Genomic DNA, 27,065 nt, shown 5'->3' with positions numbered 1-27,065 from the left:
TTCACACTACACATCAGAATTCAACACTTTAATGCATCCAAACAAACATATATCGTCACACCAAGCTTATTGGCAGAGGGTAATACAGAATGTTTCTCTAGCTTTCTGTGGATCGTTTTAGATGAGGAAGTACTTATTTCAAATAATTCAGGAAAACTCTTGCCACTTCGTTGTGATTCATAAATTGACTGTTACTTTATTTGGCATATTTGCATTTTTATCATTGGATGTTTATTCAAAAGTGTGCTAGCCAGTTGTAAGTACAGGTCTGTAAGAAATAAACTACCCATTCTGTTCTACTTCCCTGACATAGTTATTCTACAGGATTTCAGATCAATTCTGTGTTAGATGCAAATCATTACTTTTTGCTGGGACTTTTTCCTAGTATAAGGTATTCTATTGAGAATCAAAGATTTTGTTGCAGTAAAGGTAAAGGTTCTGACTCTAGGGTAGTGCTCATCTCCGTTTCTTGGCCAAAGAAGCAAGTTAGTTAGTTAGTTAGTTAGTTAGTTAGTTAGTTAGTTAGTTAGTTTATTATATTTATATACCACCCTTCTCCCGAGGGACTCAGGGCAGTGAACAGCCATGTGTTGTGTTGTCCAAAGACATTTTCCATGGTCATATGGCAAGCATGGCTATGTACTAAAGGCATGTGGAACTCTGTTACCTTCCCACCAAAATGATACCTATTAATCTACTCGCATTCACATGCTTTCGAACTGCTAGGTGGGCAGCACCTGGGCTAGGAGGGGGGGGAATCAAATAATGGTAATTGTTACACACTTGACACTCTATTCCCATTTAGGCTTACTTCAATGGACAGGCCTATAGATTCTTCTGAAGTTTCCCAACTTTGTTATTTAAACACATAGTAAGTGAAATATTACATAGCTTCATGCCGGTTTTTATTATTAAGACTTTTCCCACAGTATCTCTTATAAACAGTGTTCTCTTTTACACACCTGATTTTTGGGATACTAGAAAATTAAATCATTTCCTTTATAAGGTGTCACCTCATTCACACACAAGAGAAATCCAGACTTCAACATATTCCTACATCTAACAACTGTCATCATTTTTTTAAAAGAATTGGACAGATGATCTATTCATACAAAATAACTTCACAAACATACGCCAATCTGAGCTATTAGGGAAACGAAATATACAGATGTAAGAATTTGGACTTCTGTCAATGTACTTGATGATGGTTAGTCTCCAATAAGGGAATGGGACCTTGGGTTACTCTCCCTTTGTATGACAGGTCTATCTTCTAATTTCACTTACTACAACAGGACAGATATTGTGCAATATCTGCACCAAAATAATATGCATAACCTCCTTGGAACACCATCATGCATTCACGCCTATTTTGTGTGATGTTAGTATATCACTATTTTGGCTGCTATAGCCAGATATATGAGTCTAATGTACATGGCAAGAACTTGTTTACCTGAGATGTATATGCTGGCAAGAAACTTACCTGTGCCAATGCAACATCCAATCACCATTATTAGCTTTGATCTGCCTTAACGTGAAATGGGAGGAAGGGGCAAGGCAGCCTTCCCCAAACTGGCTAGATTTTGGGCAGAAACCACACTGGAGAAGGTTACACTAAAGTGCTTCTTATGGTGGTTGTGATGGTGATTTTTAAAATAAAGACAGTAAAAGTTGCAACTCTATTTCCTTCAGGAGATTCTTTTGAACAAGCACATGTAGGATGGTGTAGCAGGGGGCTTTCAAAGATTAGGAGCGCTTCCTACTCTCTGTGTAGGTGCCTTCTCCCTCCTTCCCCGGCTCTTCTCGCTTACCCTGGCGGCGCGGGAAGAATAGGGGTCCTCGAAGAGCGCCCACATGCGCGGTTGGAGCCTCTTCCAGCGGCCGCCGTTTCCGTCAAGAGGGGACCCGTTAGCCGAGGAAGACGAGGAGGCGCCCAGAGCACCCACGTCCTCGATGCCCAAGCGCTTGGCGGCTAACTCGTCGTCGTCGGGATCGCCAGGTGGCTCGCCGGTGATGAGGTCGGGCGCCTCGAAGATGTCCAGCGCCTCCTCAGCGTCGCGGTGCTGCCTGTAGGTCATCCAACAGCAGGGCTCCACGTCGGTCTCGTCGATGCCCCAGAAAGCCAGCTCTTCCTCGAAGAGCGGCCCGCACACGTCGGCGGGGCAGTGCAACTTCCCGGTGCGGTAGTAGTTGAGCACGTAGGCGAAGACCCCCGGGTGGCGGTCGAAGAAGAATTCGCAGCACGCGCCGCTCCCGCCACGTGTGACGCCGCCGCCATTGGCGCGCGAACTCCAGCCGCTCCTGCCCACGGTATCCAGGGGGCCGCCGCCGCCGCCTCCAGGGTTGGGGGCCGGGTTGGGGGCGGGCAGAAGCGGCGGCTGGTGGTGCTCCTCTCCGCCGCCAGGGGAGTCGCCTTGGGACTGGCAGGCGAGCAGAGCCAGCCGGGTGCCCGGCAGCGTTTTCAGGGTGCTCCGGTAGGTCTCGTGCCTGGTGCCCCCGACATTGAGGATCACCCTCTCGTTATCCTCGAGCTTCCCCATCTCTGTGACTCAGACATGACTGCGGGCGAGAAGGAGAGAAGAGACAGGCAATGTGCAAGGCGCTTATTTTAAGGCCGCCTGTGGAAAAGACAACAGATTACTAAGTACCAAGGAATCCAGCGGAGTGCGGGAGGAGAAAGGAACTTCCTCCCAAGGCGTCCCTATGGGGAAAGGGAAGGGATCTTAAAAGAAGGGTCCACACCCGGGGACAAGAACAATCCCAGAGCCATAGCACTGGGAGCCCGCTTTCCAACTTAGACATCATCCGGCTCCTGATTGTACCCACAGTGAAATCGTCCCATTCTGGAATCTTCCTTTTCCCTTTCCCTTATTTTTCCGTTCCACACTCTTATCGTTGACCAAAATCAATCTCTTACCGCATCTCCTAATTTGCTCCTTCAAAGTTCTTTCCAAAGTGGGGATAGCAGGCAGGTTATTGGACCTCAGCAGCGAGAAAGTTACTCTATAAGGACTCAGGAACAAACCTGGCATTCCTAATAGCTATTGTCCTGAGCAAAATTCAGCGCAGGGTCCTCACACTCCTGTAAAAGCATCCTTATTTAGCTTATTATCAGGTGGCTTCTTTCCCTCATCCCTGTCTCCTCCCCTCCTTCCTGTTCCAATGATGGTCTGGACTCTTCCTATAAACGTGCACCCGCCCACCCATTCCAATACAGTCAGAGCTAAAAGGCTGTTTCCCTTTAGTAGCCGTCAGCTTGGTGAACCTTACTCATATTTCGTCTTTGGAATTCTTGAGATCAAGTTGTCTAAACTAAAAGGTGTCATCTGTCCATCTTCTAATTTAAAGAAAAAAATACCTCCAGAAGACACCAGAGCTTGACTGGTGACAAAAACAGTCTTTACGCCCCTCCCCAGCAAGTCGATCTGTGGGCACACCCTAAATAGAACCAATGTAACCTTACCAGCAGATTCCTATCGCTAACATCCTCACCAGATTTTATTTGTCAATTGATTAACAGAAACGTCCTGTGATGGTCGCTCCCCTCCCCCCTTATTTTCACATCCATCTCAATACCTTAATCACGGAGAGAAAGAGGCTTTTCTTCACGTTCCAGCCGCTCTTTGTCCTTTCTCAGTTGCCTCCAGGCTCCTTGTGTGTCCGTATCAAACGAAGAATTCCTCCTCCTTGTGCGGCTTTCCCGTCCATCTTCAGGTGGCCATTCCAGCGCCCTTGACTGCCAGCTACGAACGCAATAAAAGCAACCCCCACCTGCTGCTAGGAAACCTATCTTCTGTCCTTGTGCAAAATAGATGAGACGCTTTAGCATCAGGCAGAGAAAAACCACCACAAAAACATGGGGGATGGAAAGCGTATCGACAGAATGGGCTCCCAGCAAACGAAGGACTCACTGCTGCTTTAAGCAGGCGACTCTTCAACTGGCCCCTGCTATGACTCCAAGGTGAAGCAGAAACGCGGCTCCTCGCTTTGCTTCTCTTTTTAAGAGACGGCGGAGAAGAGAGCTGTCCTTTCAGCACCACTCTCCAGCAATTACTGTTCGTGGCAGGGACCTTTTGCAATTCTTCTTTCTTTGAATAGTGTAATTGCCACAATCATTAAAAACAATCCTCCAAAAATTATACAAAAACGCTCTAAAGAAAGCATCATCTCCCTCTTTTCCCTTTACATGCTGATTACACCAAAATAGGAGCAGCAAAAGTGGCACTTAGCTACAGGTGAGAACAACACAGAGAATCTGAACACTTTGGTAGAATACTTAATGGTTTCAAAGATTCAATGATTGACCACCTTAACACTGAAGGAAACATAAAAGTGATGATGATGATGATAATAATATTTCTTTAGGTACCTGCTTCTAGTTTTACATCTCTATCCCATTGATCATGCAAGATAATTTCTCTATAATATTCTAGCTGTCCCTGTGAAAAAATATATTGGATCAACACAACCCTACTATAATACTTAGGAATTCAAATTTAGTAGCATGCACTTAATGGTTCCAAAGTTCTAGAGAATCCTTTAGAAGTACCTTGAAATGAAGAATAAGATGAATGCTTCTACCTCCTTCAGAAAATGAAGAGAGAAATCACTGCATCACACAAATGTATTTTTAAATATCTTTCAGTAATGGATATGGAGAAAGATGCAATCATAAAAAAGGAATACAATTCATTTATAATCATTTTCCTCTTTTGAGCAGGGTTCAGGGAAGGAGGTCAGGTTGAGATGTGTGTTTCCCATTCAGATTCTAAACAGTTAGACTTTTTTGTATTTGATAGCATTTATCACTGATAATGTCAAGAACTTTCTGAAGATAACTATGAAATATTTAAATGCACTTTTATATACATTCTCAAGTGAATATCAGTTTGATCTCCAAAGTAATCTCTGATATCTCCAAGATATCAAAGGAAATGTATATTTTCACTGGATATTGTATATATACATAGGAGACACCCTGGGAGAGATGTCCCAAATAACCCTGAGGCTAGAGACTGCCTGCACCGAATAAAGTCTAGGGATGTATTTGCAATGCAGGTAACTTTGCATTGCTTAAATCAAATTTATATGTGTGTTTGTGTGTTTATTCGTTCCAGTTTTATTTTATTAGAAACACATTCTGTGACTATATGAGATGTTTTTGGATGCTTTGGGATTTTTTTTTCTTTTCGTTTCTTTATATCAACTTTTTTAAAAATCTCATTAATGATGGATTTCAGAATTATATTTACAACTATAAACTTATTATTAAACTCTTTCTTGCATATTATGTTTTTTCTTTCACTATTCGTGCTCAAGAAATCAAAACATAATATATTTTAAAAAACAAACAATCCCCAGTCTGAAGAATCCATGAAGAATTAATAATACAAAACTCCAGAGAAGTCAGCAACAAGTATTATTGTAAGATAGTTTAGAAGAATCTGCTTAGCACTTTTTCATATTTGAAAAGAAATTAAAATATGAAATAAATTTGTAATAGTCTCTGCTTCAACTGTATGTGAAATTCTATTAAAACAAAGTCAGACATACACACATGTACATGTTTATTAGTTTAAGTAAAAGAGGATAAAAAGGCAAAATATGATATACAACTTTTTCCCCAGCACAATAAGCATTTCCTGATGTTACATATCTTATTCTAATATTTTCAACTTCATAGTCCACTTCATTGTCCACTTTGATTTTGTTTTTAAACTAGAAGCCTAGTGCAAAACAAACATTTTGAAAAGAAATGTGGAGCATTTCTTGAGTTCAGGAAATTATTTGATATGCCAACACTGAATGTAAGTCACAATGCTGCCATGCAAAATCCATTACTGCCAAAGACCTCCTTAATTTCTGCTGCTGTTTTTAAAACAATCAAAACTCACATCATCTGGGTAACTGATAGATCAAACCTATCTGCTCCACACTCCTGCTCTGAAAGATAACATCAAGAATACATTGCAGAACTATTTTTTTGCTCTTCGGCATCCTTATGAATTATGTCAGTAACTATCAGTATCTGTGAGAAGGGTTGTGTCATCTTGCCCTTTCTCGTATCTCTCCCAAGGCCTCTGATCCATCATGTTTTTGCTGAACAGAAATGTTACATATAAGAAAGCACCTATATGTAACCTAAGGTTTTGGTTATCACCTTTAGAGTGCTCCATAGCTTAGGACCTGGTTATTTACGGGACCGCCCGCTACCACCAATAGCCTCCAACCGGCTGGTACGCTCTCATAGAGACGGACTCCTCCGGGTGCCGTCAGCCAAACAATGTCAACTGGCGGCCCCCAGGGGGAAAGCCTTCTCTGTGGGAGCACCTACTATCTGGAATGAGCTCCCCCCGGAGATACGGAGGATCCCGGATCTGCGCACCTTCCATCGCGCTCTCAAGACTTTTTTATTCCATCAAGCCGGCCTGGTCTAAATCTTTCCCCTTTAAAATGTAAGTTTTAATTTGTTTTTAAAATTATTGGGTGTTTTAAATTTGTCTCGGCCAAATTGTTTAATTTGGTTTTATTCTGTTTTTAAATTTTCTATTTATGTGTTTTATTCTGTGGCTGTTCACCGCCCTGAGTCCTTCGGGAGTAGGGCGGTATATAAATCCAATTTTTTTAAAAAAATTCCTCTGCTGAAATTCTTTAACTACAATACAATAAAATTTTCTATAACTAGATCTCCTAAATATTGTCAAATATGAGGCTGAATGTCTACACTATTTTCACTTGTGGAGCAAGTCTAGTTGTTCAGATATATACCTAAATATAAGGATGTGAACACAATATAAGAGGATATGGCCATTCATGCTAGGTTCTTATTTATACTTCTGCCTATTTAGGCATGGATTTCCTCACAGTAGTTGGGAACTATGAAGATCCTACTTTATAAAGTTTTAAGAAATAATTAAAATACAATTTGTTCAAGAAGGCTTTTAATATTTGAATGTGACCATTTAATTATTTACTTCTCATTTTGGCTTATTCTTGTAAGAACGTTTTGGTGTCATTTTGTGATTTTTAGCTTTCAGCTGTTTACTATGATATACTGTGGGTGTTTTTATTACAAATTACGAATTATAACCCGCTGAGAGCTGACTGACTGTGGTAAGCTGAAACTGAATAAATAAATTCTTCTTATGTTCAGTTGAAAAATAAAACCCTTTACGTGATATAGTCATTGTCTGAGATCATTCAGAACCTTTTGGGCTTTGCCATGCAGCCCAACAAGGTATGACACAGAGGGATAGGAACAGACACATATGGGACACAACAGGTGGGGGCTGTCCCCTTTCAGTCCACACATATAGCAGAAAGCAGGACAGGTCTTTTGCCCCTTTGTAAGCCTTTTCTTTCAGTGAAATGCCCATTCCAGAAACATTTTTTCTGAATCTCTTTCTCTTTTGTATTATGAATTGTTGGCTTCTAATCAATGAGCAAATCTAATATTCAGATCCAATGAAGTATTTGTATTCCTTCAGATACTGCTAAAAGTTGGTTCATAGCATCTCTGAAAGAGTCATGTTGGGAAATGTAATTCACTTGGGAAGATTTAGGTTATCTATACTTGATGGGGGAGGAGCGCTTTTACAAGTAACTTTTTATTTAATGTGAAGGACCATTTCTAACTTTTATCATCCAAGATGTCTACAATTATTCCTGAGAATAAGATCTATACCTTTTTGCAAAAGAAAGAAGGAAATACATTTAGACATCATCATATTTTTATTATTTAAAAAATTGACAAATATATTTCTTAATTTTGTTTCTCTATATACGTTACAATATTTTGCATATATTTTATGTACATGTTCACAATATGTGTGAACAACACAACACCCTTAATCAGTATCTGCTGAATATTAGGAAAATTATTCATGGAAAGTAGTATATAATAGTGTAAATGTTTGAAGAAACAAAGAAACTACCAGTTTCATTTTTAAAAAATACTGTATCATTTGAGAGAGAAAACAGATACTTGCATTATCAAAAGTAAAGAATAACATAGGCATTTAAACACTATTGCACAGAATTCTTCCTGGAAGAAAAAGGAAAGTTTCCTGCAAGCTTTCTTAAATCCATAACCATTTTATGTAAAGAGGCTTTCAATGCAATAAAAATCCAGCAATTAATAACCATGAGGGAAAGAGAAAATGACAGTGTTTTGTTAACTAAAATATGAATAAAAATATGTTTAATGTATTTAATGATCATATGTAAGTACAGTTTTAAAAACTGATGTACCCACACTAGTTTATTTTTCATGTTATCCACAGATATATCACTTCCATACAAATACAATATTAAGAGGTACAATATAAAATTATTGAAATTAAAATATATACTTATTTTTAAACATTGATTTCAAAAACAACCATCCACAAGTATCGTATTCATGAAAGGCCAGAATAGATAAATATATCTAAAATTTGCCCAAATCTACTTTTTAAAAGGTAACTGGATTTTCTTTGTTTTTCCTTGAAGACGTTTCACTTCTCATCCAAGAAGCTTCTTCAGTTCTTCTAGTTGAGAAGCGAAAGGTCTTCAAAGAAAAACAAAGAAAGTCCAGTTGCCTCTTGAAAAAGCACCTTTGGGACAACAATGACCTGGATGGCTGAGAATCTCCATAGACATCTAAAAATTGTCTACCACACTTCAAGGTTGGTACTTACTAAAATTGGAATAAAGGTTTTCTATGTAAGAATTTTTAATGAGTTATACTAGTAATTTTAAATATGTACTTAACTCTTGACTTTAATGTTTTAAATTTTTTCTCTTTCTCTTTTAATCAATTATACACATTTTATATTTATCTTCATTTTGCTTAATTATTAGTACTTTACTTGAATAACATATTGGACCACAAGGGTAACAACACTAAACAATTCTGAAATTTACATATTGAATAGCACATTTTCTAAGACTAAATGCAATTTGTAGAATTTAACTAGAATTCAGAGGGGAACAAAACATATGCATATTATTTATGTTCATAGTGTATATTAAGTATTCAATGTTAACCACAAAACCCATTGAAAAATATTGTAGCAAAAGTAATAGAAGAAAATATACACGTATGTTAGAATAAGAATGTATTAACGATGAAAAACAATGGTGTGTTAATAATAGTTGTCAATATGCTGTAGCTATTAACAATGGATAAGCAAAATTAAAACTAGAAGATGGTATTTTTTAATTATATATGATACATAATCAGGAAATCTGGGAAGTCAATAAGTAATATCTCAAAACATATTACACTGCAAAGAGATAAAAGCCCTTTGACTTAGTTTATGTGCAAGTCAGACCTACTGAGTTGAATAGACCTTCTTTTTAGAGTAGATGGGCACAGTCTGTTCAACTAAACTAAAAGATTTGAATCTGTGCAAATTATTTTTATTAGGTATCATATTATTTACCTCTATAGCAAACCTAGGTGGGACTGGCTTCTCTTCCAATCATATAGATCTTTCACCTTTTACTAAATGTAAACAGGACAGGAACATCATGTATGCAGCTTGAAGGAAGATTATAGGCAATAGTCTGCAGCCAGAAGTTAGGAGATTTTTAAAAAGCAGCTGGGCCCAGAGGATGACCATGAAGTAGGATGGAAGATAAAAAAAAAAAAAAAAACCAAAGCTAGAGACGAACAAAAGAGTAATCTGAGAGCTGGTAATGGAGTCACACTCTACAATGTCCTTTTAGGAGTTCTTGCATCATCTTGCTATCCACTTGGGACTAACTGGTATTCTGAGTCTAATGAGAACTTTGTCTGAGGGGTTCCCCAAAGTGTGATTTGTTACTTCAGTCCACCCCTTTTCGGATAGCCATTTAATCCAGTTTAGCTTGGCTTACAGCTGACATTTGCTTACTACCAGATGTCTTTGCTTAGTTATTACTTCTGTGGCATCTTTAGTAAGTCATGTGATCCTGGCACTGGTTTGCCACTTGGCTTTACCTCTTTACCACAACCCAACTTACCTCTTTAGGCTTTCTTCAAAAGTATCTCAGGCTGACCTACTTCTAGCCTTTCCCACCAACTCCCATCAAAAGTTGACCTTTTTAGAGGCATTCCACCTCTAGTCCATCTTGACCTTACTGCTCTACTACTGCTAGGCTTCAACATGTCCTTGGGACTGTTTTTTCCCTACTGCTTCTGTTGCTGCTACAGCTGCAGATAATATCTGCAGGAGTGCTGTTTTCCATGATCTCCAATTCTCTCTCTGTGTACAACTCTTACTGCTGACTGTTCAGCAACTTAACTTTCAGCTTTGTTCAGCTTTACTGCTCTATGGGATTGAGGAGCTTTCAGCTCTCTCCAGCTTCCAAAATGAAGGAATCTATTTCTTTTCAGCCCAATTTACTTCCTGCTGTATGGTACTTTCTCTTATCGTGCCAGCATTGGTCAGATGAGCCATTTACAAGGAGCAAAGGAAACAAGAGGCTATAGGCATTCCCTTCCTCATTCCACAAAGATACATCCTGTCCCAACAGTGTAGTCATGAAATGCTCCACAATGAATTCCAGCTTTTTCACACTTCCTGAGAAGCTGCATAAGTTCAGTTGTACACAGAGAAAGAACTGGAGAGCATGGAAAACAGCATCCCTGCAGATATTATGTCTAACCATTTACAGCTATGATCAAGTTTCTGAGGAAAGTACTCTAAAATTAGTTTTAGAGCCCCAAACATTGTCAAAAGATATTGTGCAGCTTTTTCATTTTTTCTACTAAAGGAAATAAATATTAAACATATGATAGAAAAAATGGAAGGGTGATTTTAAAAATGGGAGGGTGGCTATCTAGTTTTCTCATGATATTCCATAGATAAATCAGACTAATTTTATGCTAAAAACCTCACCTAGAATTACTGTTTTTCAATATGTGAAATTATTTGAAGACAACCAAATCCAATGCCTAACCAAGACAATTCTAATGGGTTAAGTCAAATTTATGAATTAAATGCAAACCACCTCATTAGAATGTTTCATCTTTTGTCATTCAACTTAAATTTTTTTCTGTACATATAATTTGCTCCTAAATTCCCTAATTAAAATGAGAAACATGCCTCCTTTTATCTCATTATTCTATCTAAAAACTCCTAAGTAAATCATTTTACCAATATAGCCAATGTTAATTAGTGTTAAAGGTGTCATAACCTGATTGACAATAGCAGAGTACTTAGATTTGTTTTTGTGCCTTGTATGGACATGCACACATCCATGCCTTTGAATCAGTTTTGATTTCTTTTCATTCAAGTATAAATTCTCAATAAAAAGTATTGTTTATAAATAAATCAGATTTTATTTCTGGTAATTTCTGGACTAGCTTTCTTGGCAAGATTTCAAAAGCAGTTTGCCATTGCCTACTTCTTAGACTGAGAGAGAATGACTAGCTCAAAATCACCCTGCTGACTTCATGCCTAAGGTAGACTAGAACCCACTGTCACCTGTTTCTAGATTGGTACCTTAAAGATATACCAAACTGGCTCTAGGATAGAAAATAACATAATGCAATAATTACAATAAAAAGAGAATTGAGACATTTAAAACATATATTTCATTTCCTGAAAATAAATTGTATTTTTAGCAACCACAATGATAGAAATCAACTCTGGGAGAATGGAGTACTATGTTTCCTATGTTTCATTTCTATTTTTAGAAATGAAAGAATAGATCTCTTTCCATCAAAACTCATATTGGGGGTCTGTTACTTTTTTGTCAACAAGAATTTTTAACAGAACTGAAATTAGTTCCATGAATTCAGCCCTAATAATAATTTCTAGTGCATGTTGTCTTTAGAACAATCAACAGTGTTAAAATTAGCTCAAATAAAAATTTCTGACAGTTGAAAGTGAAATAATATTCTTTTTTAAAATCATGTAAATGCAGCTTTTTGTTTTAAATGTCCATTCAGTTTTTCAAAACTGGCCTATTACTTTCCTTGTCTATTTCTCTGGGAAGAACCTTATGCTGTTTGATCAGAAGCAAAATGTGTTTGTTTAAGTTAAAAGAGGATAATTTAAAGAAGATATTAATTAAGGATGTCAAAGAAAGGAAAAGAATGACAGAAAACACAGGGCGATTCTACCAAGAATATTTGCCTGAAGCTAATAAGAGACATGTTAGAACTTTCTCTTCCTTCTCCTCCTTTTCATTTCCTTCTATGAGATAAAAAGAGAGAGTAAAAACAAATGGAAAAGGAAAATAAGAGAGAGATGGTGTTTGAATCCCCAAAGAGTATTCCTGATGTTCTTGGTACCAAGCAGACAGAGGCTACAATAATAATAATAATAATAATAATAATAATAATAATAATAATAATAATTATTATTATTATTATTATTATTATTATTATTATTCGCCACAAACTGCATGAAGACAAAAATTCAACATGTTACCACCAACAGCAAATGCCGTCTATGCAATGAGAAAGATGAGACAGTCGACCACCTGATCAGCGGGTGCAGCAAAATTTCACAAACTGACTACCTACAACGCCATGACCGTGTTGCTAAGATCATTCACTGGAAATTGTGCCAGAAGTTTGGATTTGAGTACAACAAAAACCACTGGGAACATCAGATTGAGAAAGTTTTAGAGAATGAGAAACTCAAGATCTTGTGGGACTTTAGGATTCAGACTGACAGGCACTTGGTCCACAACACACCTGACATAACAATAGTTGAAAAGAAAAAAGTATGGTTCATTGACATTGCAATACCTGATGATGCACGAATTGAAGATAAGCAGCAAGAAAAAATCACCAAGTACCGGGACTTACAAATTGAAGTTGAGCGACTGTGGAAAAAGAAATCGTGTGTTGTCCCGATTGTAATTGGAGCCCTTGGAGCAATACCCAAAGGGCTACCCCGCTATTTAGAAATTCTAAAATTGCCGGACTTGAACATTTTGACTCTACAAAAAACCACCTTACTCGGAACAGCTTACATCTTCCGACGATATCTTAACAGTTCCTAGGTCCTTGGTTAGGACTCGAGCTGCTGAGCTATTAACCAGCCTCAAAGGCTGTGAATCTCACTAAAGATTAAATAATAATAATAATAATAATAATAATAATAATAATAATAATACCACCACAAAACTCTTCACAGATTATGAAAGTGATTTTCCCTTTCTTTTAAGTTACAAAGCAGGCAAAGGAATGATATAACTGCCTGTGTCATTAACAGAGCAATATACATTTGCACTGTAAGGCATATCATCAGGTGTGCAGATCAAAGTTGTACAAAATTATTGAAAAACCTGATGCACACAGCATTTTAATAGCAAGTGAAGAACGCTTCCTCAAACCTTTAACATAGCCACCCAAAGTCACCTGAGGGGAGATGGGTGGCATATAAATTTAATAAATAAGATAACCATGGGCAAGTCCTTTGACATGCTCAGATAAAGATTGTCACCAGCTGTCTATTTGTGTATATGGATGCTCAGCACCTTATTTCACTGATGTTCTAAGAAAAATATTGGATCTTTATACAGGTTCATGTACAGATATCCAGGGAGAGTCTTTGAAGTAGAAATGCTAATATGCTCTGCAAAGCACTCCTGAATGCTTTGCACAGCCATAATGCAGATGTTTATACCAAAAATGGGGAAGTCTTTGTTATAATTCTCATAAGCATTTACAGCACAAGGAATATGGTCCCTGCATATGAACCACTACTTATAATTCACTGGATTGTGTCCCCTCCCCCCACTACTGCATCTCTTCAGTTTTTTCTTTATTTTTTGGTAGAAAAAGCTGCCTGTGTTTGGACTAAGCCGTCTACTGCCATGGAAACGGAACTACGCACAACAAAGGACCAGTGGTGAGATTGCTCTGCTTGTTTTCAAGGAGTACAGTATTTTCCACAAAATTCTGAAAGGGGTTTTGTGCCATACCCTATCAACCAGACATTTTGCTTTGCCATATAGTGAATAGCAGACTTCATCTGTGTGAATTACAATTTTTCATTTCTGGAAATATTACTGAGGAAAATCTAAAGAAATACACTTTTCATCCATGCTTTCTCTTTGCAGATACCACTACAAGATGAGAGAATAAGGGTTGCTGAGGCTTCATACTGGAATTTGTTTACAACCAATGCAAAGCATAACCAAGATGCATAGCTGTACCTGTGATCTTTATATATTATTCAAAGTTCTCCAAGGCTCAAATCACCTGTAAAAGAGGTTCTTTTCTATTAATTAATAATGTATTTCCTAAGTGGACAATGTATGGCAACTGCAAACTATAGAATGTCTTCACACTTCATAACAACATCACTTTAGTATTGACTCTTACTCTCTCTGTTCCTGAACCTAATTTGCAACCTTTCCCATGTATGATCTAATTACTAGACCATGGTATCTTCATGTGTTTCATTCTGGGACTATGAGGAACTGGTCAATCAACTAACTCTTATCTTATACACTTCCTCTTGCTACTGTGAGCAACAATATCTAACAAATTATTACCCAGTTATGTCAGTATACATGGTTAGAATTTTGTAAACATAGAGTTTAGCTTATTCAGGCATTAAAAATCACTATGCAAACCACAGCAATAAATTCAATTTCTGTTGATAGACCTGTAACATTGTCTTGACATTGGAATTTGCGTACATAATTCAGATGTCTATGCTAAAAAGCTTTTTATATGTACATAGTCACTTGTATGTAAACATGAATTTGTATCTTGAACCTCACAAGTTGAAGTTTTGTGAGAAAAGCAGTACATGTCCAGTAGTATACATAAATGTCTATTCAAGTACAGAGATCTAGCGAATCTTCCCCACAGTTACATTAATATGCATTTGTTCAAATCTGTAGTCAGCAAGCTGTAATCTATCTTAGTGGAAGAGCTAATGACAGTGCTGTTTGTATAGCTTTCATGGGGAGGATCTTTAAAACTAGTGATTGGTGTATTGTTCTGCCTCTGTTTCTTCTCCCACCCTGTGCCATCTGCTGGCAGGGAAAACAACCGCTAATCACTGTCCTCAGCATGTGGCGGGATGAGCTTGAGTGACTCTGGAAAAGTATCTGGGAGCAAGCTTTAACCACCATTCAAGTTCTCCAAGTGACAAGTTGCCATCATTGAACTTCTCTGCCCAATAACTTGTCACCTGGACTATATTTGAACATGGGGCTTATAATGTTCTGGAAATCTGCTAGCTCTATTTTGTGGGGGGGAAAGTTTAATGTTCCTTTCAAAGAACACTAAATGTGTGTTTGAAAAAAACAGCCTAGCTGAACAGATCACACACAAGGGGTAGGGGATGAAGGCTAAAGCATAGAATGCATCACTTGATTAAGTCTGTGTCAATCCTTTGAATGGGCAAATTCAAGAAACAGGTCAAGAAAGGCTTTCAGGAATGTGGTTATTATTATTTATAAATATATAAAAGTTTATTGTCATTGTATATACAGTATATCCACAGTATACCCATACAACGAAATTCACATAACACTCAGACCCCAAGCTAAATCCCCAGACATACCCCCACCCACCAAAAATTCCCCACCCCTAAACCACTCAAACATCCACACACCAGACCAAGTAATGCTGTCCAACAGATCACTGACGGTGGCCCTTTAGTTCATTGTTGAGTGCAATTATAGCTCTGGGATATAAAACTATTCAGAAGATGTGTGGTCCGAGTTTTAATTGTTCTGTATCTTCTGCCAGAAGGCAACAGTCCAAAAAGATTGTAAGCAGGATGGGAAGAGTCTCTGAGAACGTTGGGCAACTTCCTCAAATAGCGAGATATGAAGATGTCATCCAGGGCTGGTAGCTGGAGCCCGATGATATTCTGGCCAGTTTTAATAATTCTCTGTAGAGATTTTATGTCCGCTGCAGAGGACTTATTATAGGATAGATAACTAAATCTTGAAAGTCTGTCAGTTTTTCACTACACAATCCTATTCTAAACAACAGCAAAGATGAGTTCTTTTCCTCTTTCCTATCTCTCAAAATTGACAAATTTCCTCATTTAACTGTTTCTTTGCCAACATTCCTTTCCCCTCTGCAGCTTTTGGCTGTTCGTGTGACCTCTCACCCAAGAAAGGAAAAAAACAGTGAAATTCTTCAGTAATTAATTGCAAAATATTCCAGATGTTAAATATTGCAAAGGAATAGCACTGCTAACAGCAGGTGGCTACTGGCACAACCAGGGAGTAGCCCATGGCTAGCACTAGATAAACAAAATGACAAAAAAAAAAAAACACAGAATCTTCGAGATCACATTCAGAAAAGAGAGCTGGCCAATCTGTTCCTCTGGGTTCTTACACAGTAGATAGGTTGCATACAGTAGATAGGTTGCATGGCGCCATACCAAAAGCAGGTGCCATTTCATAGCAGCAGCAATTCATTGTGGCCACTCCCAAAATGGCCCCCACTTCTGGGTCAGCACCAATTGGTGCAGCAGATTGGCTGCTTTCCAAAGAACTACTGAAAAGATGACAGAGCAGTGATGAGGGTTGAGGAGGAGGGCTTGGGACCCAATGGGGTGGGACTCAGCAAGGCAGGAGGGGGAGGAAGATAGGTGGGACACAGCATCATCATTGTGGTTGGTCATAAAAGCAAGTGGATTGTCAAGCACCCTAATTTTATGCGACAGGGGGAGGGTGATGCAGAGATATAACTTCAGGGAGGGTATAATCCCTTCATTCAGTGCCATCAAAATTCTGAACAATCACTGAGCAAAAGGCGTAAGTCAAGAACTACCTGTATTTCTCTTAAGAAGAAGATATTGCAAAATCTGTTTCTCAGAAGCATTGCCTATCAAACACTGGTTGAAATGAATATACTTTTGTCAGTTTTATTTTGATATTGGCTTAATTTAATTCAGGCTGTAGTAAAGGCTATTGAAATATGTTTTTTTTTATGTAGCTCCTTTTAACTAATAGGAATTCTAACGTTATGATTCTAATTTCCAAATTTTCTAACCAACAAGAACTTGCTAGAAGATTGTAACCTCATATTGACTCAAATAAGTTACTTGAAGTGACAGTCGAGATGTATATATTTAGATATACTGTACTATTATTACTGAATATTTTTCTTTTAACAATAGTTGTTCTAGTTGTATTATGACTGCACAGGTAGTCCTCAACTTACAGCCTTCTGCTTAATGACCATTAGAAGTTACAAGGTGCTGAAAAAGTGACTTATGACTGCTTTTCATACTTACGATCATTGCAGCATCCCCGTAGTCACGTGATCAAAATATGGATGCTTGGCAACTGACATTTATTTAATGACAATTGCAGCATCCCAAGGTCATGTAATTATCTTTTGCAAACTTCTGACAAGCAAAGTCAATGGGGAAGCCAAATTCACTTAACTACTGTGTAACTAACTTAACAACTGCAATGATTCACTTAATAACTGTGGCAAGAAAGGTCATAAAATGGGGCAAAGTCAGTTAACAACTGTCTTGTTTAGAAAAGGAAAATTTGGGCTCAGTTCTGGTCATAAGTGAAGGACTACTTGTACCGTAATAAAGATGTAACTGAGCTACAGGACCACAATGAACACACCTACATCAAATAAGATTATCTATAACAAAATAATTTGATTTGTTAACAAATACATAGAATATGTAATTGCACAGTTTATTTTATAGTTATCCAAACAGTTAAAACAGAGAAAGGTTTTTTGTGTTCTGCTTCTTCTACAGTAGAAATAAAGCACAAGTATCAAATTAGTATTAATTAATAGAATTACATATTCTATATTTTTATGTTATCACAATAACTGTTCACTAAAAACAAATCTCATTTTTAAATGTAATAAAAATGATATATACTGACATGCTTAGAAATATAGACTAAATACTTAATTAATAATGCCCATTTAATCATTTAATGTTTAAGCAATAAATGATTGAATGTTAATTCATTTTTTAAAGTTAAACCATAAATCTATTTATAGGATAAGTTGAACTTTTTCTTAGAATACTGTACTTAGCTAAATCATCAGAATACAAACAGAGAATTAGTAACACAATGTTTCTCTTTTCAAGAATTATGGATTTTCCCCTTTCAATTTTTCATCTGCCTTTGTATTCAAAAAGAAAACTTAAAAGAAATATGTGCTCATTCTATATCTGATTAAAATAATTCCCAAAATAAAACTACGTATACCAAGAGTGCGTTTTCATAATCAATCAATTTTTTAATATAGTCTTTGCACAGTTGGACCGAAATATGAAAAAAGATAAAGTACTACACAGAAATTAAAATAAAGTAAGCCAGAGTACAATATGCATGAAGCATTAAATACTAGAAAAATTTAAAAATTACTAGTTCAGAAGATTACTAAAACAGAATACTAGATTACATTTTACATGGTAAAATGCTGAAATACTATCCTCCACATCCCTATCATCTTCATCCCCTTCTTCTTAGCTTTCCTTCTCTTCTGTTCCATTTCTGGATCGTGTGGCAGATTACCAAATAGGATTTTGTCTCTGGTCATGTAAAGTTGGGATCATTAGCTTTAAATAAATTTCTGATCATTGCAATTTCCAGATTTAGTTTATCCCTGTGAATTATGAAGCCAAAATTGGAGCTTACCAGTCTAAATTTTATTCATCTTTGCAGATAACAAGACTGTCAAACTTATTTATTTTATTTTATTTATAAAACTTATAGGCTACCCATCTTACTTCAAGGTAACTCTTAAGCAGACTTCCAGTTTGGAAACATAGGGGCCAAGATGGAAGAAGACCAAATCTTTCTAGGACCATTCAGTTCAAATTTCCTGCATATACCAGGTGGATGAACTCCTTCCACTTTCCTACTGGGATAGGTAGAAGTATATAGAAAGGCAGATACCATTTTTCAAATGGGAGGATTGTTGAACTTTGCTGAAGTTAGTAAATAAATCAAGCCCTGCTCTCTAGCTAACTATTTTAGTTTGCAATCAGATACTTGTACTATTTAAAAAAAATCTAGAAATATCCAAGTTGATGATTAGTCACAATTAGCACTGTATCATTCAGAGTATTTTATACTTAACACTGTCCTTAATTATCTATGAATGGAAATCAGCCAGTAAGGAATGCTCCAATTGAGGACTCTAAATCAATTAGTGTCTCTACAATAGATGCTCCGAGTTGTAAAATTTGCATCTAATTCAACATTTCTGCCATATTTGCATTAACTACCTTAAATAAGAAGCAGTTTCACATCTGTTTATACTGCAGGATGAAAAACATATTTCTTGCCCTGTTTGATGGAGGCTTGAAGTTCATGATAGTAGTAATCTTTCAATCAGTTTTCTACTATTTACAAATTACAAAAAGTTGTAAGTGCCAGTCACTATAACCCAGGGTAGTCATAGATGTACATCTCCCCAAATAAATGCCTCAAGATAATCTCCTTTAGTGACACCATTTAAAATAATCAGATTCAGCCTGCTGAAGATCTGCACTAAATACAATTCAGCATAGTTAGATAGCAGCAGATTGAGAATGGCAAGCAGGAAAGTGGAAAGATTCTAGATATGGAAGACATTGTGGAAATTCTTTGCATTACTCACCCACTTCTGACACTGAAATTACTGACATATCAATGATGATTAGTTCTTAAACAGATTCTCGGGGGAGGGGGTGATGTGCCATAAGATTGCAGTGGCTGAATTTTATTAATGCTGCTATTGCAAAATTCAATGGGTTAATTTCCAAAACTTAGAATTTGGTAGAAATAAATATTCTGAGCCCCTCACTATTGTATCTTCTGCCTTGACTTCCTTTTGTCAGGGAGGTCTAATAAAATCCATTAAGATTAGTTACTTCTTGCATCCAGGTCTTCTGAAAAATTATCACATTAAATTTAGCTAAATAAAAGGTAAAGTCATATTCTGTTATTCTCATCATCAGGCGCTGAAAGCATACTGTACCCTGAAGTAGGCTGCCAAGAGTACTACTAGGCGCTATTTCCATAAGTATTGATTGTGTTGAAACCTCCCGCTGCGGGTCTTCTCCTCTGTTGTTCCTTATGTACCTTCTTGGCAGCTATCTAATCTGGTCAATTAGAAAATTACATCAGAAGAATCCTCAATCCTGTCACTCAGTAATTTAGCCTCTCGACACAGGCCTATTTCCCTTCATCTTTTGTTAGTAGAAAAGCATTGTTTTCCAGTGGAATGGATGAATCAATAAAGTTTGAAACAGTAATCCTTGCTCAGACTCCTGAGTTCCATTCAATCCCTACATGCATCCTGATGAGTGTATATATAGAAAGGCTCCACTTTCCCCCCTCAGGTGGAACTTTAAATCTTCTGCAGACAAACTGAACATAGCTTTCACACAACTCCAGCAGCATTTGTCTGTTTTTGAGACTTTCTCCTGTGGCTTGAATGAGCTTTTTAAAAATATCTTAGCCTACAGAGAATATATTTTGGCTGACTTCATGAAATGGTTTTAAAATAGCATGATTTTTTCCCCCTCCCAACCTCCCAAGTTCAAGCTCTCAAGACTTGGAGGTGAACACAAATACTACTGTTATGTGGCCTTGAGGACGTCTGAATCACATAGATTATATATGACTGATTAATGGTATTCTAAACGATAGATCTCTGAAAATTCACATCTGCATGTCCAGGATTTAACAGAGGATAAATCTATTTTTTGGTTCCGAAAAGGTTCTGGCAACAAATTAGTTAAGATCAATTAAACTGTTATTTAAATTGAATACGTTTGAGCAAAGTTAACATATTATGATAATCGTAGAATTGAATTATTACATACTGAAGGAATATTAAAATCAAATTTTAAATTTTAAAATCAAATACTAAAAATCTAGATACAGTATTTAAATGAATTTAAAAAGCACATTATATTATATTTTAAGTAAAAACCCCACACATATAAACAGTGGAATTAGTGAATTACAAAGTACACAAAGAGACAGTTTTGTTTCTATGTACATACATAGGCTTTTAAAAAGTTCTAAGAATATATTCATAAAGGACTTTCTGTACTATCTGACTGCACTAAATTAACTAAAACAAAATATATCTTTGGGTTAGGGTTAGGGTCACTTAAACATGCTGTTCTATCTGGACAGATAGAATCAACCTAAACTATGCTTATATATTATGGGATTAAAATAGTCACTAACAAGACAACCAAAATAAAAAAATTCATTTTAATAAAGGGCCTTCATATATGACTTGTGATACAATTATTTTAACATAGCACAACATTATAGTTCTATCTTGTATATATATATTCTTTTACCCAGTTTCACAATTCATTGATTAAACATATTATTGTATTACATGGGATATGGTCTGAGGCAATTTGATAAAAATAAATAAATAAATACTATTTTAATGTTGCAGGAAGAGAAACAAGCCATGCTTTAAACATTACTGTATCTTCAGATTACGAACACCAATTTATTAAAGCTATTTAGAAAGTTAACAATGTTCAGAGTCTCTATTCCTAATTTTTACATTATATTTTTCACTTCTAAATTCCCCAGGGATTCCTTAATATGTTAATAAAATCTTCATCATCCAGAATGTCAATACTTAATCCTTCATAATAATCCTCAAATTCACCAAAGGAAACTTCACTGGGATTGCTGCAGGCATCCTCCAGTGTTTCGAGAAATGAAGATTTAATTTCTTCCTCTGTTGCATTACCTGTTAAAATATTTCTTACTATTAAAGTTGTTACTAAGCATGTCAAATAAAAAAGACTTCTAAAGAAAAGCAAGTTAAGATAGAAAATTCAAGGGATATCTTACTAAAAGTAACTTGTGTAGGAGTCCAGGAGGCAAATGACAAAATGTGCATCACCATGTCACAATGCAAATTGTTGTTACTTAGATACTTGCATACAACATCAGTATGCAAATGCAGAACAGAAGGATTGCTTTGTTTTGTAATGTCACTGCACAGATGCTTACAATAATTCTGTCTCATACTTTAAGCCTAAATTTATCCCAAACTTTGTAATGTCTTTCTCAAATATAGTAGACTACAATATACACCAAATGAAGGCCCTGGGCATGCTTCGGTTTCCGAAGATGCTGAAAGAAATAAGCATCATTATGTTGGCAGTCAGGGAAGATGCTGCTTCTAAGTAGGGGAGGAAGAGAGGGGATGCACAGGGGTGCAGGTCAGGAATGTACATGAGATGTGTGGGAGGTGCCATCTAGATTTGGAAGGATATGTGGCAGTGGTGGGTTGCTCCCGGTTCTGTCCGGTTCTATAGAACCGGTAGTAAAACCGGCAGGAGGCTCCGCCCACCTGCCCCGACGTCATCAAGGGGCTTCTGTGCATGCGCAGAAACATGCAAAAGTAAAGGTAAGTAGAACCCACACCTGATATGTGGGTGTGTGCCATATATGTCGCATGGGATGGGGAGCATGCACAGATGACTGTGTAGGTTGGGAAGGGTTCCCATGGGTGTACAAGAGTTGAGGGTGGGATGGGTAAGATCTGCGGGAAGGTAGAATAGGTCAAGAAGGATGCAAGGAAGTGGCTGCTGCTGGGTGGGGGATAGAGCAAGGAACTGCAAAACTGGCTGGGAAACTGTCATGGAACACTGGAAATGAAGATCACATGACCACAGTAACAGCCAGTAGCACTGAAGCAACCACAAATTTCATAAATTTCATTCTCTTGGGAGTCATAGGTCCCAGATTTTAGATCTGTAAAGTACCTGATTTGAGATACCTAGATTCAAAAATGGTTGCCCTTCTAATGCACCTAGTTTTTACCTAGTTATGACAACAAGAATTTTAGTAGTAGATAGATACCTGCTATAACCTGAGGATGTTTTCTAGCACAATAACATTTCTTGATATCTACCATAGGGACCCTGCCAATCTTATTGTAATCCAGCTTCATATAAGCCTAAAAATAATCAGAAAAAAATGTGAGCATCAAATATATGGAACAAATGTTTGTACACATCTGGTATTTTTACATAAAAATAAACAAAGTAATATTAACAAAATTAAATCAACATGCTACATGTAGAATCTATATTTATGGAATAGCTGACCTTACATAAATGTTTGGAAAAAGAGAGAAATTAAAGAAGTAATTGGGTAACTGAAATCAGTGCAAGTAAGCTTTTAAAATTTCCTCAGAACAGTAAGTTTTGTTCAATCAATATCTTATAACAATATATTTTCTACTTAGAAATCTGAAAGAGTTTTTTTTTGTCAACACTACCAATTGCTTAACACATTTTCCCTGTTGCATAAACAGTAAAGAATTTTCTCACTGACTCACTTATTTTAACACTGACAATTTTCTTCAGATGACACAGAAAGAATTTTTCTCACAGTAAATCAAATCTTGACATTCTCCCGCCCAAAACCAGTGAAGCATTATAGGGATTAAGAGTATTCAACTTTTAACACAGGAATTATAGTCTTAAAATAAGATTACTTACTTTCCTAACAAATGCTTTTCTGTATTCATTCATTTCTCCAAGAATAGCATGAGTAAATTCAGTGTAATCAAGTTCACCATTATTGTCATCATGTAGAACTAACCATAAAGATTCAAATTCCTAAATTTAAAATACAAAGTCAAATTAAGTGCTGCATACATAATAAGTACTGTGACATAAACATTAGCAAAACCCAAATTAATGCTTCAGTGCATTCATCTGAAAATTGGGCATTTCTTAAAAAAAATTGATGTAAATATTAAAATACCATCATTAATATTTAGTGTTTCAGATGTCACCAAAGCAGCAGGTCAAACAATCCATCAGGTTGTACAAGGGGAGACAAAGACTAACTAGCTTCATTCACTTTCTTCATATTTACTGTAACAACAACAACCAGGAAGGTAAGTAGTAATTCATCTCCAGCTTATGTTACAGCTCTCTCCTATTGGCTAGAACAGTGGTGATGAGCCTATAGCATGCATGTCAAAAGTGATATACATCACTATGTTTTGGATGACATGCTAGCATTCACCGATAACCAGTAACTATTCTTGAAATGTGTCCTGTTCTTGTACAATTTTTGGAGGCTACAGTGTGCAAGAATGGGATGTGCTGTCATGCAGCCTTTAGACCCACCAAAAGTTGCATGAGAGGGCTGTGTTCTCACACAATCTCTGGAGTCTCTGAAAATCATGCAAGAATGGGGCATGCTTTACATGGTTTTCAGAGACACAGAAGAGCATTCTTCAAAGCTACTTCAAGAATGAAGGCACATAAAACCCAGAGTAGCCTCAGGTAGGCCACAGGCCAGGGGCACATCAACAGAAAGAGAATATGGCCTAAAAGTAAGCAGCAGAAAGTAAGCAGCAGGCTGGTCCTGCCTGTTCCCCAAGCTCAAGAGTTTCTTTCTATGAATTTCTAAGTAACTAAGATCCTTTTAGTATTATATTGCTTATTTATATATGCATGCATTCATATTGGTCAATTTGCTAACTACAACTTACATAGAGTAACATCAGATTGAAATACATAAGAATATAAGCAATAAACATAATGACTGTAAAGAACAATGCAAAATAGCCCAAAATCATGAAAGCCTTGTACTTTGGTCCTGGAGGGTATTATCAAGTCTTCTGCCTGGCTAGGTGGTCCACAGGCCATCTTGCAATAATATCACTATTTTTTCCTATCATATTAAAACTCTAATTGGAATCTCTTAAATTCCCAAATCTGAAAAATTGTACAAGTTCTTTATATACACTGCCATCTCATCGTCCCACTTCGTCTGGCCCATTCCTTTTCAATAAATTGTATCTTTCAATCTTTCCAAATTGCTCATGAATTACATACCACCATGTTGAAGTAATGCCTATTAAATTGTATCTACCCTTATCCATATATAAGGATTTTGACATACCTCTTCGGTCACTTCTAAATGAAATACTTTTAGTGCTTGCCTGTAGTCTGCTTTTGTAATATTTCCATTTTGCTTCTTGTCCAGTTCACGGAAATATTTTCCTAGTCCTGAAATAATACGAACTCCTCTTTTACTTAATTTTGTTCTCAAATTATCTAGAGAAGAAATTTTAAATAGTTGATTAAAATTATGCTTTTTTTCTCTTAAGTACTTCTCTTAAGTACAATAATTGTTTTCAAATATGTAAAAGTATGATCTAATCTACCTCAATATTGCCTTTTAATTAGTATGACATAGTATGATAAGCCAAAAAAGAATTATTTTCTAATCCTGCTATATTAGGAAATTACTGGAGATACTCAGAATTTGTCCTAGGATATTCTACACATAAAGAATTATCCCATTCTGACAGAACATTACTAATATTAAAGAAAATTCTCACTATTTTTTCTATATCAAAAAATTATATTACCTATAATCAAAACCCTATTCTGAAAGTATACTGAAATACAATTACTGTAGAATAAAGTACAATCTAGGTTCCATGAAAATATTTTTATAGAACTCATAGACAAAAATTTATAGCAAACAGAATATACAAACCTTGAATATTCCTCAAAGTTTTCTTCCGATCATCTTCAATAGGATTTTCCTCATTTTCCACATTATAGGTCCTAAAATATATGCATTTGTTAAGCAGTCATAAATACAGAAGGTTACATTCATAAATATGTATTATATTCTACAAATAAATCACAAAGGAAAAACAGATGTTCTGATTTGTAAAATATTTTATAAGTATTTATATTATCTAAAAAGTTTGAAATAAACTTATTCTAATGTTTTAAAATTAGCCTCCCAAATGTAGCAAGATACGAAAGTATTTTATGCAGGAATACATGCAGGCAGTAAAGCACTGTAAGATGGCTTCAAAGATGCAATGAAGAGACATCGGTATTTACTCTTGAAAGGTGGGACAGTTTTTGAAATACAGACCCTTATTTATTTAGGAGTTATTTGCTTACCCAGTTAACGTGATTATTAAAACTCACTCAGCTTGAACAAAGCCCAGATTGATGATTTATATAATGGGGTATAGGCCCTTCTTTTGAACTTTGAAGCTACATTTTAACCAGATTAGTACACAGGTGAAAGAGTCCAGTAGATATGTAATTTCACCTTAAATTCCAATTATGAGTTATAAATTCCAGTTTTGAGTATATGTATTGGAAAAAACAAGTTCAGAATTATTCTGTTTCTTAAAGAATTATAAAATTATAAATAAAATCTTAACTTGTTCAAGCTAAACCAGTTCGCTCCCACAGAGAGGGACTCCTCAGGGTACCATCGGCCAAATTATGTCGGCTGGCGACACCCAGGGGGAGAGCCTTCTCTGTGGGAGCCCCTGCCCTTTGGAACAAACTGCCCCCGGAAATACGCACAATCTCTGACCTCCGAGTGTTTCGCTGTGCCCTCAAGACCCTGCTCTTCCGACAGGCAGGGCTATCTTTGTAATGGAGTTTTAAATTTGGAGTTTTTAAATTTTGGGGTTTTTAACGAATTTTGGCCGCATATGTAAGAATTTTAATAATTTTTAAATTTAATTATGATGTTTGTATTGTGTTTTTACTTGGCTGTGCACCGCCCCAAGTCCTTCGGGAGAGGGGCGGTATAGAAATAAAATTATCTTAATCTTAATCTTAAATCTTGAGAATTAAACCAATAATCTCATTTGGGGATATTTTCTAGTCAGGATAATTTATTATTTATTTATTATTTATTATTTAGGCTTGTATGCTGCCCTCTCTCCAAAGGACTCAGGGCGGCTCACAACAATAAATACACAAATTCAATTATAAAATATAACAAATATAAGAATCCATTAAAATCACATTTAAAACCCCTTCAGTCCAATCCGGCCAGGCCAAATAACCATGTTTTAAGATCACAGTGGAAGGAGCGAAGGTCAGGAGCCACCCGGAGCTCCAGGGGGAGCTGATTCCACAGAGTAGGCGTGCCCACAGAGAAGGCCCGCTACCTGGGAGTCACCAGTTGACACACTCTGGCCGACGGGACCCCAAGGAGGCCCTCCCTGTGAGAACGCACCAGGCGATGTGGAGCTATCGCTGGCCGCAGATGGTCCGCCAGGTATCCTGGGCCTAAGCCATAATAGAAGGTATGAGATAGGAAGGGGATTTTGTGTTAATAGATTTGAGTTG

The 27,065-nt window shown here is 36.7% G+C and overlaps 2 protein-coding genes and 1 long non-coding RNA gene across 13 annotated transcripts in view; 1 reads left to right on the top strand and 2 right to left on the bottom strand.

The window, feature by feature from the left end:
* Nucleotides 1-4,470, bottom strand: part of KCNC2 (potassium voltage-gated channel subfamily C member 2) — a 79,939-nt gene extending 75,469 nt beyond the window's left edge. For 7 of the 9 annotated variants that reach the window (XR_004588819.2, XR_015728952.1, XM_034403737.2 and 4 more), the window contains exons 1-2: nucleotides 3,574-4,470; nucleotides 1,809-2,556 (exon numbers count right to left, since the gene is read on the bottom strand). Coding sequence is in view for 7 of the 9 variants with exons in the window: in XM_034403737.2 (XP_034259628.1) it covers nucleotides 1,809-2,537 (729 nt within the window). In the remaining 2 variants the exon portion in view is untranslated. Of the gene's footprint in view, nucleotides 1-1,808; nucleotides 2,616-2,914; nucleotides 3,152-3,573 lie in introns of those variants that run through there. The other 2 variants (XM_034403740.2, XM_034403738.3) reach the window with 2 other exon arrangements.
* Nucleotides 4,471-21,145: 16,675 nt separating this feature from the next.
* The window catches only part of CAPS2 (calcyphosine 2), a 39,633-nt gene continuing 33,713 nt past the window's right edge, over nucleotides 21,146-27,065 (bottom strand). For all 3 annotated transcript variants that reach the window (XM_034403556.3, XM_034403555.2, XM_034403558.3), the window contains 5 exons: nucleotides 25,450-25,520; nucleotides 24,847-25,001; nucleotides 23,427-23,546; nucleotides 22,783-22,879; nucleotides 21,146-21,661 (listed from right to left, as the gene is read on the bottom strand). In XM_034403556.3, coding sequence (XP_034259447.2) covers nucleotides 21,486-21,661; nucleotides 22,783-22,879; nucleotides 23,427-23,546; nucleotides 24,847-25,001; nucleotides 25,450-25,520 — 619 coding nt within the window. In that variant the 3' untranslated portion in view covers nucleotides 21,146-21,485. The remainder of the gene's footprint in view (nucleotides 21,662-22,782; nucleotides 22,880-23,426; nucleotides 23,547-24,846; nucleotides 25,002-25,449; nucleotides 25,521-27,065) is intronic.
* The window catches only part of LOC132712603 (uncharacterized), a 39,272-nt gene continuing 34,122 nt past the window's right edge, over nucleotides 21,916-27,065 (top strand). Inside the window, exons 1-2 of the long non-coding RNA XR_009623248.2 lie at nucleotides 21,916-22,327; nucleotides 23,711-23,830. This is a non-coding gene — a long non-coding RNA (uncharacterized LOC132712603). The remainder of the gene's footprint in view (nucleotides 22,328-23,710; nucleotides 23,831-27,065) is intronic.

This window comes from Pantherophis guttatus, chromosome 7, assembly GCF_059756535.1.
Source record: "Pantherophis guttatus breed Tessera chromosome 7, ASM5975653v1, whole genome shotgun sequence".
Taxonomy (NCBI): domain Eukaryota; kingdom Metazoa; phylum Chordata; class Lepidosauria; order Squamata; family Colubridae; genus Pantherophis; species Pantherophis guttatus.
This window is presented reverse-complemented; position numbering and strand designations above follow the sequence as displayed.